The 19,039-nt window shown below is 35.1% G+C and overlaps 1 protein-coding gene across 1 annotated transcript in view; it reads left to right on the top strand.

The window, feature by feature from the left end:
* OTOGL (otogelin like) overlaps positions 1-19,039 on the top strand; it is a 181,164-nt gene that overhangs the window by 27,332 nt on the left and 134,793 nt on the right. The window contains exons 9-17 of the mRNA XM_017870369.1: positions 2,056-2,183; positions 2,527-2,633; positions 10,355-10,461; positions 10,743-10,868; positions 12,133-12,241; positions 13,133-13,179; positions 13,642-13,787; positions 14,918-15,041; positions 16,407-16,584. Of these exons, the coding sequence (XP_017725858.1) occupies positions 2,056-2,183; positions 2,527-2,633; positions 10,355-10,461; positions 10,743-10,868; positions 12,133-12,241; positions 13,133-13,179; positions 13,642-13,787; positions 14,918-15,041; positions 16,407-16,584 (1,072 nt within the window). The remainder of the gene's footprint in view (positions 1-2,055; positions 2,184-2,526; positions 2,634-10,354; positions 10,462-10,742; positions 10,869-12,132; positions 12,242-13,132; positions 13,180-13,641; positions 13,788-14,917; positions 15,042-16,406; positions 16,585-19,039) is intronic.

Below are 19,039 nucleotides of genomic sequence, written 5' to 3'. Positions count from 1 at the left end.
TTCTTCTTTCTTTCTTTTTTTTTTTTTTTGAGACAGGGTCTTGCTCTGTCACCCAGGCTGGAGTGCAGTGGCGCAATCTTGGCTCACTGTAATCTCCTCCTCCCGGGTTCAAGCAAGTCTCGTGCCTCAGCCTCCTGAGTAGCTGGGATTATAGCCATGCACCACCATGTCCGGCTAGTTTTTGTATTCTTATTAGAGATGGGGTTTTGCCGTGTTGGCCAGGCTGGCCTCGCACTCCTGGCCTCCTGTGATCCACCCACCTCAGCCTCCCAGAGTGCTGGGATTACAGGCGTGAGTCACTGCACCCAGCCCGAAAGCCCTAGGATTCTAATAATCTCTTTAATAAATTTCACAAATTCCCCTATATGTATTCATTCACTTATTTAGCAAATATATTTTGAGTACCTACTATATGCCAGATACTGCTCTAGGGATAAAACAATAGAACAGCTGAGACAAGCTCTCTGCCTTCATGTAGTACGTATTGTAATGGAAAATAAAATAAACAGAGCTAAATATAATTTTTATGAGCAATAGCAGCCATGAAAGAATAAAGGTAGAGGAAGAAGGTAAAGAGTGATGGAGCAAGTGTGTGATTAGTGCTAATCTAGATCACATGGCAGAGAAGGAGTACATTAAACAGAGGCCTACATCAAGTAAGGGAGGCAACAGTGAGAAGATTTTAGGAAAGAGTGGTTTTGAAGGAGGAAGAACAACAGCAAGTGTTCTGAGGTGGGAATAAGTTTGAGTGTTTGAAGAACAGCACAAAGTCAATAAGACTGGAGTAGGTTGAGCAAGAAAAGGTACAGAAGATATAGGAAGAGCAGAGCCGGGTGGGAGTAAGGGGAGAGCAGGGTCCAGCTCATGCAAAGTCTGCTAGGCTATGGTAAAGTTTAAGATTTTACACCAAGAGAGCAAAACATTCTTACATATATTAAAGCCCCTCACTTCCCAGTGTTTGGTAGTGGCATGCACACATTATTTTTCTGCTTTGAAGATATTCACAGAGAGTGGCAAACATTTGGCTTGAGATTTCTGACTCTAGTGGTGCAATAGATTATCATCAGTTGTTGACTTGTGACCATGCCAATCTAGGTGGTGGAGAACTGCAACCTCAAATCTGAAGTCTGTCTTACATGGGACTTTGAGATGTCATCTTGTTTGGTTTTGCCAAGTCTTTAAGCTTTGAGATTCAGCCTTTGTCTGAATGGAAGAGGGGAAGGATTAATTTTTGCATCATTCCCTGAACTACTCAGGTAGAGAGACAACTTAAAAACTTGATTTAGAACAGAGAGCACTCTGTTATGGAGTCATAGCACTCACTACCAAATATCTGTTTGTTGTTCATTGTTGCCCACACATTAACTCCTGAATCTTGCCTGAGATTAATGCTGAATTAGCTTCAGTATTCTCAGTAGGGATGTCTTTCCTGAGCATGTTTCAAAACACTGTTCATCATATTTAGATGAAATAGATATGCTTTGTAGTCATCTCTTCTATTGATGTGTTTTCTAGGCTTTCATTGTCTATGTGACTGTCCTCTGAAATGTCCCAAAGAATTTGACATTTTTTTTTTTTGTGCGGACCCTCCCCACCAAATATAACTGTAATTTTAAAAAGGTTCTTACTAATATTAAATATAATGAGAGAGCTGTCTGATAATTTTTGCACTAAACTTTTATGTATGTTTTTTCATTTTACACGTATTTTTTCTCCTTTCAACAGCACTGATTGAACACTGGCGATTAATGCTTCACCAGTGTGTATGCTGTACTCACTCACCTTCAGTCCTTCCCTATGTTGTTTGAATGCAGTTTCCTTTTTCTTTCCAATGGAACTAACTTTTATTTAGTACCCACATTTTATTCAATTTGTTTTTATTATGCTAAAATAACAAAGGTTTAGATATTAATATCTAATATCACATTGGTAATTATAATGTTACTGAGTTTAATGTTTTGACCAGGAAGTTTGTGTTGAAGAACCATGTCTATGTTTGTGGAAAATGATATGATCACACCTGTTTGTGTGTGTGTGTGTGCTTGTGTGAAATAGAGGACTATACAGAAGACATCGCTATGTTTGCAAATAGTTGGTTGGTGCAAACTCCAGATGACACCAAATGTGTACGCACACCCTCAGATTTTCCAAATCCGTGCTCCAGTGGAATGCCAGCATTTGAGGTAAATTTGATGTGAGAAATGTGGGCATGTCAGACAGAATACATGTATATCTTATTTGTATTATTAGCTAGGCATTTTAGTGTAAACACAATGTAATTTGAAAATATTATATCAAGGAAATGTAATAGGAAATCACTTCAATTTTAGAAATAGTGAATGTAGTGATTTCATAAATGCAGTACTCATGAAAATAATGTAGTTAGAAAAATGTTGGTTAAAATGTATAAGTTACCATCTTTTCCTTGTGAGAACTGAAAATTTTGCAAATAGATGTGTAAAATAGTAGAAAACTATACACATACCATGAAATATATTCTAGTGACTGGCATCTTTTTTTGCACAGGCAATCTTCTTCAAGTGTCAGATACTGTTGCAGTTTCCTTTTCTGAGCTGCCATGAGTACATTGATCCATATTTATATATTGCCAGCTGTGTTAATGATCTTTGCAAGTAAGCGAAATGATTTGTAGTGGTAATAAAATTTTCTTTATGCAAAAGAAGACCCACAGCCACTTCTGTTACTTAACCATTTCAGCTGTTCACAAAATATTATGGGAAATGTAAAACATAAACTACAAACAGCTTTTAAAATTTGCTATATAACAGTCACAGTCTAATTTTTTTTATTGATACATAGTAGATGTACATACTTTCAGGGTACATGTGATAATTTAATACATTCATGTAATCAAATAAAGGGAATTGAGTATCTGTCACCTTAAATTGTTTTCTTTATGCTAGGAACATTCAAATTATTATCTTCTTGCTATTTTGAAATATACAATTGATTTATGTTAACTATAGCTCCCCCCCATTTATCTATCCAAACCAGGTCTTATTTCTTCCTCATGTACATTGTACCCATAACTAATCTCTTTTCATCCCCACCTCTCTCCTACCCTTCCTGGACTCTGGTAACCACCAATCTACACTCTATCTTCATGAGATTCACTGTTTTAGTTCCCAGATATGAGTGATATTTGTCTTTCTGTTTGGCTTATTTCACTTAACATAATGACCCCCCATTTCATCCATGTTGTTGCAAATTACAGAATTTCCTTATTTTTTATGGCTGAATAATATTCCATTGTGTATATATACTACAATTTCTTTATCCATTCATCCTCTGATGGGCACAGGTTGATTCCATATTTTGTCTATTGTGAACACTTCTACAATAAACACAGGAGTGCAAATATCTCTTCCATATGTTGATTTTGTTTTTTGGGGATATATACTCCTTAGCGGATTGCTAGATTATATATGGATGGTAGTTCTAAATGTTTTACATAACCAGCATGAACAAAATACAGTGGCTCTTAAGCATTTTATGCCATGAATCCCTTCTGGGAGTCTAGAGAAATTTATAGATCCATTTTAAAACGGTGTTTGAAATGCACAAAATAAAACACGTAAGATACCAAAGAAAACTAATTCTAATAAAGTAGTTATCAAAGTATTAAAAAAATGAGTTTCTGGTATATATGCTTTTAACACGCATTTAACTACTGCATTTTGACATAGTGATTAGTGTAAACAGTGCTTTGTGAGTCTGCAACAATGGAAAATGAAAATAAAAAATATGAAAAGAGGACATATGAGACACATGGTGACAAAGTCACAGATATTGCTAAGAACATTGTGATGTGTTACCTATAGGCATAATGGAAGGAAATGCTAAGTTTCCGTTGGAGATTAGTGAAAATAAGCATGTAATATTTTTTCTGCCTAAGGTCACAGATTCCTGCATTCTGTCTCAGGTTACGAACATCCAGGATAGGTGGTCGCACAAGCAACAAATTTAATGAGACTCATCATACTGTGTTCATGGATGATAGTTCAATGTAGAACCTACCATAAATTACCCACAATTAAAGTTTTAAAATTATTTTCTTTCAAAACATTACAAGTATATGTGATTACTCATCTTGAACATTCAAGAGTATCTAAAGAAATTTTAATATGTCGGCTGGGCACAGTGGCCCACGCCTGTAATCCCAGCACTTTGGGAGGCCAAGGCGGGTGGATCATGAGATCAGGAGATGGAGACCATCCTGGCTAACACGGTGAAAGCCCGTTTCTACTAAAATAGAAAAAATTAGCCGGGCATGGTGGCGGGGCCTGTAGTCTCAGCTACTGGGGAGGCTGAGGCAGGAGAATGGCATGAACCCGGGAGGTGGAGCTTGCAGTGAGCTGAGATCATGCCACTGCACTCCAGCCTGGGCAACAGAGCAGACTCCGTCTCAAAAAAAAAAAAAAAATTTTTTTTTAATTTTTTGTTTATTTTTTATGAACCCCAAGAAGTATAAGTGATACATAGAAATTTTTAAAATAAAGAACCAGACTAGTTTTTAGTTTAGTAAAACCACTTAAATGACATCTTGAGTAGCTCTTTAAGAGGTTTATAAAAGGTGAGAACAAAGAGGAAAGGTTGAGGTAGTATGAAATTGTGTTATTTATAACTACTACTCTTTAATTAAATGGAAATTATTACAAAAATAATAAATATAATATTTCTTAAAATAAGCTTATTTGTGACATCTCTTACTTTTGAATAGAGTGCAGTTATACCTAGACTTACATGTATAGTCTCTAAATTTCAAGGATTCCTGAACTAATGCAGGAGCCTTGAAAGAGCCCCCACTCTGCCTAAAATATTGGCTAGTGACCTTAGTATATATTTTTAAAAATTCTGTTCCCTATTTGGTTTCATTTTTAATTTAAGAGCTACTTGCTATAGCTCTCTTTTTTTTTCTCTCTTTTTTTGCACAGGCAATCTTCTTCAAGTGTCAGATACTGTTGCAGTTTCCTTTTCTGAGCTGCCATGAGTACATTGATCCATATTTATATATTGCCAGCTGTGTTAATGATCTTTGCAAGTAAGCGAAATGATTTGTAGTGGTAATAAAATTTTCTTTATGCAAAAAGAAGACCCACAGCCACTTCTGTTACTTAACCATTTCAGCTGTTCACAAAATATTATGGGAAATGTAAAACATAAACTACAAACAGCTTTTAAAAATTTGCTATATAACAGTCACAGTCTAATTTTTTTTATTGATACATAGTAGATGTACATACTTTCAGGGTACATGTGATAATTTAATACATTCATGTAATCAAATAAAGGGAATTGAGTATCTGTCACCTTAAATTGTTTTCTTTATGCTAGGAACATTCAAATTATTATCTTCTTGCTATTTTGAAATATACAATTGATTTATGTTAACTATAGCTCCCCCCCATTTATCTATCCAAACCAGGTCTTATTTCTTCCTCATGTACATTGTACCCATAACTAATCTCTTTTCATCCCCCACCTCTCTCCTACCCTTCCTGGACTCTGGTAACCACCAATCTACACTCTATCTTCATGAGATTCACTGTTTTAGTTCCCAGATATGAGTGATATTTGTCTTTCTGTTTGGCTTATTTCACTTAACATAATGACCCCCCATTTCATCCATGTTGTTGCAAATTACAGAATTTCCTTATTTTTTATGGCTGAATAATATTCCATTGTGTATATATACTACAATTTCTTTATCCATTCATCCTCTGATGGGCACAGGTTGATTCCATATTTTGTCTATTGTGAACACTTCTACAATAAACACAGGAGTGCAAATATCTCTTCCATATGTTGATTTTGTTTTTTGGGGGATATATACTCCTTAGCGGATTGCTAGATTATATATGGATGGTAGTTCTAAATGTTTTACATAACCAGCATGAACAAAATACAGTGGCTCTTAAGCATTTTTATGCCATGAATCCCTTCTGGGAGTCTAGAGAAATTTATAGATCCATTTTAAAAACGGTGTTTGAAATGCACAAAATAAAACACGTAAGATACCAAAGAAAACTAATTCTAATAAAGTAGTTATCAAAGTATTAAAAAAATGAGTTTCTGGTATATATGCTTTTAACACGCATTTAACTACTGCATTTTGACATAGTGATTAGTGTAAACAGTGCTTTGTGAGTCTGCAACAATGGAAAATGAAAATAAAAAATATGAAAAGAGGACATATGAGACACATGGTGACAAAGTCACAGATATTGCTAAGAACATTGTGATGTGTTACCTATAGGCATAATGGAAGGAAATGCTAAGTTTCCGTTGGAGATTAGTGAAAATAAGCATGTAATATTTTTTCTGCCTAAGGTCACAGATTCCTGCATTCTGTCTCAGGTTACGAACATCCAGGATAGGTGGTCGCACAAGCAACAAATTTAATGAGACTCATCATACTGTGTTCATGGATGATAGTTCAATGTAGAACCTACCATAAATTACCCACAATTAAAGTTTTTAAAAATTATTTTTCTTTCAAAACATTACAAGTATATGTGATTACTCATCTTGAACATTCAAGAGTATCTAAAGAAATTTTAATATGTCGGCTGGGCACAGTGGCCCACGCCTGTAATCCCAGCACTTTGGGAGGCCAAGGCGGGTGGATCATGAGATCAGGAGATGGAGACCATCCTGGCTAACACGGTGAAAGCCCGTTTCTACTAAAATAGAAAAAATTAGCCGGGCATGGTGGCGGGGCCTGTAGTCTCAGCTACTGGGGAGGCTGAGGCAGGAGAATGGCATGAACCCGGGAGGTGGAGCTTGCAGTGAGCTGAGATCATGCCACTGCACTCCAGCCTGGGCAACAGAGCAGACTCCGTCTCAAAAAAAAAAAAAAAAAAAAAAGACATTTTTTAATATGTCTGTATATTTTATGAACCCCAAGAAGTATAAGTGATACATAGAAATTTTTAAAATAAAGAACCAGACTAGTTTTTAGTTTAGTAAAACCACTTAAATGACATCTTGAGTAGCTCTTTAAGAGGTTTATAAAAGGTGAGAACAAAGAGGAAAGGTTGAGGTAGTATGAAATTGTGTTATTTATAACTACTACTCTTTAATTAAATGGAAATTATTACAAAATAATAAATATAATATTTCTTAAAATAAGCTTATTTGTGACATCTCTTACTTTTGAATAGAGTGCAGTTATACCTAGACTTACATGTATAGTCTCTAAATTTCAAGGATTCCTGAACTAATGCAGGAGCCTTGAAAGAGCCCCACTCTGCCTAAAATATTGGCTAGTGACCTTAGTATATATTTTAAAATTCTGTTCCCTATTTGGTTTCATTTTTAATTTAAGAGCTACTTGCTATAGCTCTCTTTTTTTTTCTCTCTCTTTTTTAAGGATGCCTGTAGGTAGGCCATAGTCCTTATTTAGCCATATATATGGAATTAAAAATTATTCTTATTCCACAGTGGCTCAGTCTTGGACTATTCTCCAATCATCTTTTCAATTGCCTTATCTTTAATATCTTTAGCACCCATTTGTCAAGTAGTCTGAGATAAAATATTGTTTTGTAGGTCCAGGAAATTCATTCTTCATTTTTTAGTTCGGGATATTGTTTAGCTGCTTCAACAGCTAAAATGACTGTGACTTAAATTAAATAGAATGTTCATATTCTCTTATATACAAATCCATGCTGGTTAGTGGTCTTGGATTGGCATTGTGGCTCTACTCCATGAGTTTTCCAGTGACTCAGTGATCTTGTTGCTACATTTTTCCTTTTGTCAAGGGTATTATTTTCAATTTCATGGCCCAAACTGCATCACCACTATCATGTCCACATTTTAGCTCTTAAAAAGGGAGGAAAAAACCCCAAAAGGACTGGCATCTTTTGATCTGGAAGTTTCATGCATGCTTCCACTTTTAACCTTTTGGCCAGAACTTGGATACATGGCCACACCTAGGTGCAAGAGAAGCTGAAAATGTTGTGTTTGGCTGGCAGCCATCTACCTGGCAAAACTTGGATGTTCTGATACTAAAAGAAGGGGAACTGGAGACAAAATCGGTCTCTGCCACACCTACTTCATCTGAAATTTCATCATTGAGAAATTAGCATTTTTGTCTTTTGAAATTTTGATAGTTTTTAGACTTTGACTTTTGAAACTTTGATGCTTTCTCCAGGGAAAATAGTAGGATAGAGAAACAACTTGTACTGGCTGAAATCAGCTGACACCTTAAGAGATACCTTTGTGGTAGAGAGACTGGGTTTAGGGGCAAAGCAGGCGTGTAATACCAAAGGAAGGATATTATAATTAAGTGGACACTGATAAAGTGGAAGTGGGAAGCTGCCAGAGCCAGCATTTCACTCCCCTCAATATTTCATTCAGGGCCAGACCTATTTACATTCTTTCTTCCATTCTGTAGGAAATGAATGATTCTCTTCATTTCCTGTATTAGGGGACTGCATCCTGAGGGTCCCATACAATAAGAATGAAAAAGTGAATTGGTTGAACACAGATTAATTTCCTGCTTGGGTTATGATAGTGTATTGAATTTAATTCAACATACATCTTTTGAGTATCTATTCTGAGCTGAGTATTTTTCCACCCCTTGGAGAAACAGAAAAAATTTAGACATGATCTCTGTCCTAAAAACTCATATTCTAATAGGACAGATAAACAGGTCTCTAAAAATGACACAGTGCCCTAAATGCAAAGTGCTTTGGATGCAGAGGACAGAACTATTAACTTTATCAGAGAGTGCCTACACAGGCTCCATGGAAGAGATAACGTTTGACTTGGAAACTTGCATGATACTCTACCAATCCTTGAATTATGCCCTCCTGTTTCTGCTTCTAAGAATGCCAAACCCAGCAGCAAGGAAATGATTTTAATTTTGCCATGCCAAAGCCAATTGATGTGAAAACCAAGATTCTTTAATGTCCATTTTTCCTATTAAAGTTATCATTCAAAATGGAAAAAAAAAACTTATTTTCCCCTTAGTAAATTATAATTTCTTTCTTGATAATAATTTCTTTCTTGCCCAATTATTGTGCGTTTTCATGAGGTGTCACATATTAATGTGCCTGTCATGATTCCTAGAATAACGTAGACAACACATGGTGAGTATTATAGCAATAGTTGCATTGGGTTGGAAAACCAATATTCAGTTCCTTTGCTAGCTTTTAAAACCACCATTAATGTAGGAAAGAATGCACATATTAGAAGGTAAATCATAAATGTAATGTCTTTCCAGGAATTTAGCAATTTTAGCCTATACTGTTTTGAAAAGACTTTTCTTGTTTGTAGGTTTAGAATATTTTCTGAGCCTCTGGAGTTTATATGCCCAGTCCTTTTTTCCTTCTAAAGCTCTGTTAATTGGACTAGATAAGCTGCAGGACTCCCATTACAGTAGCACAGGTTAAGGGCAATTCGAGATGGTGGCTTTTACAATAGTGACACTGGAAATGTTAAGCCTCATAAAATGCAGCATTCTTAAGGTCATTATCTTCTAAGATATTTAACTATTCAATTTTGAGTTTGGATTGGCTTGAAAACAAGCCCTCTACCTTAGTGTAAATCTGTTTACTTGAAAAGCGCCTTACTAATGTGCTTTGGGAATTTTCAGCGCTCTAATAAGAAATTATTTTGGGGGGAAGCTGCTGAAGTGATTATAAGAAAATAATTAAATATTATTTAGTCTTGGCAATGTTATAAAAATAATTAGCTTTAGTAATTTAAACTTGAAAGAATTCAAAATCCTCTTTTAAGTCTTAAGTTAAATGCCGTTTATTCAATCTTTCAAACAACCCAAATGCCCATCTATGATAGACTGGATAAAGACAATGTGGCACATATACACCATGGAATACTATGCTTTAGATTCTTATTACAAGGATTGCTGAGGAACCATTAAAATACTTTTGAGTACTATAGCTTATTGGTATAGGTTTTATTCCAGTATGTGGACAATCAAGAGTATGATCTTTTGGAAACAGCTTTCATATTTATTGCTTTTGTTGTAATAGAATTTTATCTGTTTTAATGGGACTTATTCTAAAAGGCCTGGAATGTTGCGTGTGTGAGTGAAAAAATACATACACAGATTATGGGGAAAATGGCATAATTAAAATATAAATCTTTTTCATTATAGTATTCCTTTGGCTCAAGAGAAAAGTGACAAAAGTATTAAAATGCTTTGATAAAGATTATTTGTCTCTATTATTATTATTTTTATCTTTATTATTATTTTTATTATTATTTATGATTATTTTGCACTCAGCATTTCTAGGGATCAGGACCTCAAGTATGGTTTCTGTCAATATTTCCTATGTGATTCTGGTTCTGTCTTTTCACTTTCTAGAACTGATGATGATGAAACTTATTGTCGAGCAGCCACTGAGTATGCTAGAGCCTGTTCTCATGCTGGCTACCCTATTCAAGATTGGAGAGATGACTTTCCAGCGTGCAGTATGTTTTTTTATTTCCCAAGCGTTGTGTACTTTTGCCAATTTTGGGTTAACCCTAGAACTCAAAACTCACTGTACTGCTGAATACTAATGAATTGCAAATATTTGTTATTGATATAATTATATCTATGAACTTGCATACTTTTTGAAACAAGTATGCATTTTTTTGCAATTAAAAGTTATTTTTTGCAAATACTTTTTTGTAAAAAATAAAATTATAATTTTTAAAAATAAATAGAGGCTAATAAAATTGACTTAAGTTCCCCTGTTTGCCCCTTTCAGCTGATAAATGTGATGATAGCTTTGTCCATCGGGACTGTATCAGTTGTTGTCCACCAACCTGCACATTTGAGAAGCAATGTCACGGGAGCAATCTCCATTGTCTTGATGGATGTTACTGCCCAGATGGTAAGTGCTTCATGAAGAAACCACGTGTGCACTCATGGAAACTAGTACCCAATGATCTAAGGATCACATCTTCCTTTTTCTGTCCTCTCGCAGGACATTAGACCTATTGCAATTTTCTGTTCTTGTAGAATTTGGTCCTTGAAGTGACGAGGAGGAATGGCTACTTTTCACTGATAAAATGCTCATTACTTTTTAAAGTTCCCAGGAAATTTGGAATCTATGGTCCTGAAGTTACCCATGAGAAATCTTTTGTTCTATCAATAGTTAATGATATTTAACAATTTATATGACTTCACTTTTTAAAAAAGGAAAGGAAGTTTGAGAGAAAGCCTTCACATTTTTCTAGCACAAGATTTAGTATTGATATAGTTTTAATATTTGAAATGAAAAGTAACTTAGCAAGTCAGAGAGGTAGGATTTAAAATTAGGAATGAATCTGCCATACTGATAGCTGTTTCTAAAGAACGCTGAGGATTTACTCAAACCCTTTTATTTTTACAGATTAAAAAAATAGAATCACAGAGATAAGTGATTTTCCCAATATTCTCATTAACTGAGTGAGGATTACTTGGAACCAGATCTGTTTGGCCTCTGTTCATTGTTCTGTTAGTGCTACTCAAAGTATGGCAGACCAATCCTAGTTCGAGCTGTTTGTGACCTGTCAATGACAGGATAAGGCATTTGCCCCAGAATGTAAACTTAAGCACCAAAATAAAGTCAGTGCTTTCTTCTACAGTCTTACCATGAAAAAGGTCAGCTGAATGAAACAGTGTGCTTAGTAACATGGCTGATTTAAGTTCTGGTTCAACCTCCTTTACTTGTTGGAGAGAAGTAACAAGTGCATTCCCATGGTCTTGGACATTTGAGGAGCCGTACCTAGCTCTTTATGATTCTGTGTGACAGTGTAAATCTTTCTTATCATGGAATGAACAGAAACTAAACTAAAAGTGTACTTTTTCCCGCCTTCTCTCCCTTCCTCCCTCAAATGCAAGGAAACACTCTTTGGTTTCCTTTATTCTGTATGGTGAACCTTAGGTTTTTGATGGCAAGTCATGGGATAAGAAAATTGAAAACTACTGAAATAGATCCTTTAAGGTAGCTACTGCCTAAGAGTCAGGTTGTCAGTAATCCCACTGAAAGTAAAGAAATTTGTATTTCCAGCACCACGAGTAGGTGTTCAACAGAAGTTGGTTGAATTTTATATTCAAGAAATCCAATTTTATTATTTCTTTTGAAATTTTGGTGTGTATTTCTTCTCAAATAGGCCTCATAATGGACAATGGGACTTGCATCTCCTTGGAAAATTGCCCGTGCAGTTTTCATGGATTAGCTTATTCAGTTGGTTCAAAAATTGAACAAGAATGTACTGAATGGTATGTGATCAATGTACAGCCAATTATTTCTGGGTACTTGGCTAGTTGACAACTTTACCGTGACAGATGTTTAAAGGAATATACTCATTACTAATTAGCTTCCCCAAATTCCAACACAAAGCTTGCATTTTATTTAAACTCCTTGGGGGAAGGGAAATCTGTATTTCTTTTTATGATGGAATTCTTATCACTTACCTTGGTAATTCTATTAACGTCTTGTATCCACATGATGAGTCTGTTGCATTTTCTTATCATTTGTAATCACTAATTTGCACATACTTTTAGAACTTGATGGTGCTTCTGGGCTTCTCTGTTTCATACTGCAAAACATGACTCTCCAGGTCACCAATTTTTGGTCCATGATTAGAAACATTTAGAATTCCATATTAAATTTGCTAACACTGTTGGCAGACATGAAATCCCTGCAGGACAGTCCTAAAAGGAAACAGAGGTCTAAATGTTGTCAGATGCTTTTCCCTTTGGTGTCAGTGTATACAGCTGAAGTGTAATAGGATAACTAACCACGTTCTCAGATGCTGATTCTGTTTCCGTTTTATAGGTACTCTGCTTTTGTCCTCTAAAACTCATACCTATGTCAGGGTGGAAGGTAGAATTTGTCTGACACAAGAGGAGATCTCTTCTCTCTTTTTAATATCCGTTGATCTTCACCATAGTCAGTGATTTTTACGTATGATACACAAGAGATAATAATTTAGGTGCCAGCCAGCTCAAAATTACCAGTCAATTGAACTTTTGCAGATATGTTTTTTAAGTCAGATTATTCTGAACCTATAAACATGATATACTTTGCTACATTAATCAATACACTGATGCAAACATTAATACAGTTTCTCTATGCCAATAAATTAACATTTTTATAATTTCTTTTAGTGTGTGTTTTGGTGGAGTTTGGAACTGCACTGAGCATGACTGTCCAGGTAATCTTTTAAAATGTTTTTATAGAGAATGTTTCAAATTTCTTTAAATTGGGGAGAAAGATAGCACTGATCTTTATGAAGACATCTCATATATACCAGGGGCTATAATAATCTGCAAATGCGGTTACTCAGAGGATACATGGAAAATTGAACAAATGATAGCGTTGAGTGGGCAACTTTGGTAAAACTTTATTAAAATAGTGTAAATATTATAAAATCTAAAAAAGTATGTAGAATAAATATCATTTTATAAACATTAAATCAAATGGGTTAATATAATTTAGTCTAGTAAGTTTGTCAAACCAGTAAATTTTAAACAAACACAGTCGGTGTTCAAAGTTTTGATGCATGATTATTTACCCTAAGTTGATCTGCTTTTAAAGGATTAACCTAATCATATCATCCTCCTCCCTCTCCTCCTCTATCTCCACCTCCTTTTCTTTATCTTTGTTTTTTTGGTAGTTCAATGCTCAGTTGTAGGTGATTCTCACTTTACAACTTTCGATGGTCGACATTATTCTTTTATTGGCATGTGCCAATACATCCTCGTGAAAGGAACTGGAAAAGATAAATTCACTATTACTTTACAGAAAGCTCCCTGTGAGCAGGTAAGAACATTTCAAAATGACCAGAGGAATATGGAGTCATTGATTTTTACTTAAACTTGATTTCAGACTAAGAATTGTAACATGAATGGATATAGCTATTTTCTTTAAAACTGAGATGATGTTGATTATTAAGATTCATCATTATTCTACATATTAGAAAGAAGCATTGATGATTATTCTATGACATACCATTGGTTACATGACGCATCTTGATCTCAGAGATATTAAGCTGTGAAAACAAGTATGTCTTAGACTAAATACTATATATTTAATTGCATTTTCTTTTTAAAAAAGTAGTGTTTGTACGTACAGTTTTTTGAACATTTTATGCATGATTGTACAGTGAATCCAAGTTTTTTATTTACTTAAATCTAGCTATTTTAAAGAGATCATTTTGACAGCTTTGAACTGATTTCATAGCATTCTAAACAGATATGAATTTCTTAACATATTGGAATATTTATTTATTTAGATCTTTTCTTGAAACAGTAAACTCATCAATAATTTCTAAATAAAGAAATCCAGGTCTTTCATTCATCTCTCTAAAGCAGGTAGTCAAAATTTTGCCAAAATATTTAAGTTTCTAGTTTTATTCTAATAGAAAATAATTATTTCCAACAAAAATTCTGAACTGCTTTATTTGCTTCTTTTCCAGTTTTATTTTTTCTGTGTAATATATTAGAGTCTGAATTAACTTTCTGTGTAGAAGTCTAATTCTTTTGGTTCTTTGCTTTACTGACTTTTTATGTCTAATACGTCAGTTGAATGAATTTAGAGAGATACTTTACATGCCATGGAAAACATAACTATTGGTACTTTACTGAAAGACTTTAATTTAATGTTCTAACTAGAATGTATGTATACACATGATATATTTAATGTACTATATAAAGTTATATTTTATTAGGAATGGGGCTACATAAAACGGGTTATGTATCAACTACTTTATTACATTACTTATACTCAAGCCTTTTATATATTAGATATTCTAATTTATATGTATTCTCTTTCTTTTTTGTTCTCTCCTCTCTCTTTCTCCCCTTCTGCCATCTCCCTCTCTACCTTCCTATCTCTTTCTATGACTCTATCTCTCTCCCATTCCTTTCATTGATAATTTGATTTTTATGCAGAATCTTGGCTTGGTCTGCCTTCAGTCTATAACTCTGATTCTGGAGGATGATTTTAACAAACAAGTGACCCTTAGTAGGGGAGGACAAATTCTCACTAGTCCTAACCAAGGCTTCAACCTGAATGGTAAGAAACAATGCTAGTAGTGTACTTTCTTTACATTAAAAACAAAACAAAACAAAACAAAACAAAAAAAACTAACACACACCAACAAAATGGGATCTTTTCCCAATGTTAGGCTGACTACCTAACACTTATTGAGTTCCTGTGTGTCACCAGGCCATCAGCTACAGATAATGATGATAATCATGTTTATGGGACCTAGTGTTTACCTCAAGTGACCTAGACTTTGGAAGGGAAGAGGGACAAGCAAGCAGCCACTTACAATAAAATGTGATAAACTCAAAGACATACATAAAGACTTTGGGAGTGTAAAATGAGGTGCAGCTCACTCAGCCCTGGAGAAGGGTGTACTGAAATGGTCAGGAGTGTTTTCTGAAAGAGGTTATTGTACAATGATTGTCTCATTGAGCATTTAAGGATAAGGAATTGCCGGGTTGAAGGGGATGGGGAAAATGTTTCATGAGATCAAGGAGGTGTCAATTTTTGCAGCATATTTAGGGGGAACCAGAACTAGATTGGTATTCCTACAGCAGAGACAGGGTAAAGGAGAATGTCTGAGTGTAGGTAAGGATGAGAAAGGCTTGCGGAGGAGGCATTTTACATTGTGGATTTCTAGGGCAGGTCCTGTTCATGCCCGCATTCCAGCATAGCCGTTAATAACACTCTCACTCTCAAAAATGTCCTGATTTATCTTACAAATCGCATGCTCGCACTACTCAGGTGTCAGGCTAGGGAAGTTGAACTTGATATGAATCAAATATGTAATTGTCATTTTTGACCATTTTTATTTACAAAGAGGGCAATCTCATGGTTCAACCGAATAAATGGTAAGTTTTAAGGAGTTTTTTTTTTATTTTTTATTTTATTTTTTTATGATAGATGACTACGACAACAGTGTAGAAGTGACTTTGAGAGTTGCTAGACAGGAAACATGGACAACAGTTAGGACGTTATAAAAGTAAGGCATGCAAGGAATGAGGAGGAGGTCATCTAAGGCAGTAATGATAGAGATGGAGAGAAGAAGACAGATTGAAAAAACGTTTAGGACAAAAGCCTGAACTTGGTAATGAATTGGACTTCAAATGTCTAAGGACTGCCTCCTTCCTTGTGAGATGCTTGCAAATTGAAAGTATGTGTTGACCTGAAAACTATTACAAATGGCTGCTAAGGGAGAAAAGGAGAGGAATAGAAGGGAAAAAAGGCAGCCATGGGTGGCAAAGATTGGCCCTGAAGCACAGGCAGGAACCACTAGCCTGCCTCCCCTGCTTCCCTTGTATCTGGGGAGGAGAGTCCTGGTGGTGTACCCTAGCATTTCAGAACATCGTCTGTGAATGTCAAAGCTGATTTACATATGTTCTTTTCCTGCAGGTGTTGTTGAAATTCAAACTCTGTCATCCTTATTTATACTTCTAAGAACCACATTTGGTTTAAAGATTCTGTTTGCTATAGATGGGGAAAGAATTTATATTCAGCTCACTAGTGCATGGAAAAGAAGAACATTAGGTCTGTGTGGCACTTTTAATGGGAACATAAGAGATGATTTTCTGTAAGTATGATTTCTGCATAGTTAACATAACTTGATGACTGATCATTTAAAGGATATAAATTCATTAAAATGTTTACTTAACTAATAATAGCTTAGCTGTCATTATTCCAAGAGATTTACATAGGTCATCATATTTAAAATGTAGAGCAATCTCTGATTAATATGTTTATTTTATAGATAAGGAAACTAACCAAGGTCTCAAAGTGGCAAATAAATCATTCAGGATCACTTAGCTCACATGTAGTGGAGCTGGGCTTTGGATTTAGGCAGTGTGGTTCAGCTATGCTCACTGCTCCCCGCTATTCTCTTTTCTACCCCTATCAACCTTAACGTATTTTATTTTCGAAACATTGCTGCCTAAAAACAAAAAAACAAATAAACAACAACAAAAGTAACAGCTCAATATCATTATGCATTAGTGGTAGTGAATGATACTCTATAAATATTGATATCATTTGGTATTATTAATACCTCTAAAGCAACATTTTTTTATCTTGCTAGATATTGTGATTGTTAGTGTTTCATTGGAAGAGAAGCAACAATATATATTTGTACCCCTTGTATTAACCAGGTACTTTTCACCTATATGTGAAAAGAAGCAGCTTATAATTTAGTGTAAATGCTTTGCACACTTATTATCATGCTAAAAGCACAATGGGAGCAATTTAAGCAGTAGGCCATGGTTCTCATCCTCACGGAGCTTTGTGTTGCAGATCAGGAGAGGATAACAACCTTTAAGAAATATGTGGAATCTAAAATAGTTGAAATCACAGAAGCAAAGTATTATAGAATGGTGTTTGCCAGGGGATAAGGGTCGGGGTGGGAGTATGGGAGGATGTTGGTCAAAGGATACAAAGTTTCAGCTAGATAGGATGCGTAAGTTTGGGAGATGTTTTGAGATCAATTAATTATATAATGACTATAATTAATGTAACACGTACTTGAAAATTGCTAAGAGAGTAGGTGTTAAAAGTTCTCATAACAAAAAATAAGAATGTGAGGTGATGGACATGTTCATTAGTTTGATTTAACTATTTCACAATGTATACCTCGGAACATCATGTTGTAGTCTGTAAATGTACAGTTTTTTTTTAGCTATACCTTAATTTTAAAAATAGCTAAAAAATGAATATTTAGTGTTAGGCAAGGATCAATCAACTATATATATATATCAACTATTATATATATAAATCAACTATATATATATAAATACTGAGGTGATTCTAAAAATTAAGTGTTGGGGTTTTTGATTATGGCTCGAAGAACAATAGAGGGTTCATTTTGGGCTGGGCAGCCAGGGGACATTTCATGGAGAAACTACTCTCCAAATACTGTTTTGTTTCTTTTTTCTTAAATTTAATTTTATTTATTTTATTTTTTTTTTTTTATTTTACGTTAAGTTCTGAGATACATATGCTGAACGTGCAGGTTTGTTACATAGATATACATGTGCCATGGTGGTTTGCTGCACCTATTAACCTGTCATCTAGGTTTTAAGCCCTGCGTGCATTAGGTGTGTGTCTTAATGCTCTCCCTTCCCTAGTCCCCACCCACTGACAGGCCCGGGTGTGTGATACTCCCCTCCTTGTGTCCATGTGTACTCATTGTTCAACTCCCACTTATGAATGAGAACATGTGGTGATTGGTTTTCCTTTCCTGTTATAGTTTCCTGAGGATGATGGTTTCCAGCTTCATCTATGTCTTTGCAAAAGACAAGAACTGATTCCTTTTAATGGCTGCATAGTACCACATTTTTTTTTTATCCAATCTATCATTGATGGGCATTTGCATTGGTCCCAAGTCTTTGCTGTTGTAAATAGTGCTGCAATAAACATATGTGCTTTTTTAAAAAACACTCTTGCACATACTCTCCTTCCTGCTCGGGTTCTCTCCTGCTTCTCATCTTTCTTGTGACCTCGCATTTATTGTTCACCCCAATTCGGACATTATTTGCCTCAAAAAGCTGATTCATGTCCCACCATACGAAGTTAAATCTGACAATGTGTTATCTATGAAAATTTATTGTTTATCTGTCTGGTTTCTTGTCTTGTTTATCTGTTAGGGCTTTGAGACTAAGAGTCATGTCCTTGGTCTTTGTATTCTTAGGAACTAGCATAGAACCTCACATATAGTGGACAGTTAATTGAACTGAGGTAGAATGTTTAGTGGGGTATCAGGAAGATAGTTTGGATGAGCAAGGGGAACTGGCATTTAAAATTTTTTAAATTGTAATTTCTTGTATCTTATCTCCTTGTCTTCCTGTACCTTGTTTTTTAGGTAATTTAGTTTTTTGTTTTATTTATTTGTAGGTCAAATATTGATGTCTTCACCACATTTGAGAAACAGAAACTACATTAAGTGGCTTGGCTATGATGTTCAGAAAAGACATGATTCCCGCTTTCTCTTCTTTATTTGTCAGAATGGGTCAGCAGTCAATGTTTAAGAAATGGCAGAT

Source organism: Rhinopithecus bieti, unplaced genomic scaffold (genome assembly GCF_001698545.2).
Source record: "Rhinopithecus bieti isolate Rb0 unplaced genomic scaffold, ASM169854v2 scaffold_5153, whole genome shotgun sequence".
NCBI lineage: Eukaryota > Metazoa > Chordata > Mammalia > Primates > Cercopithecidae > Rhinopithecus > Rhinopithecus bieti.
The sequence above is the reverse complement of the archived record's forward strand: the minus strand, read 5'-3'. Positions and strand labels throughout refer to the sequence as shown.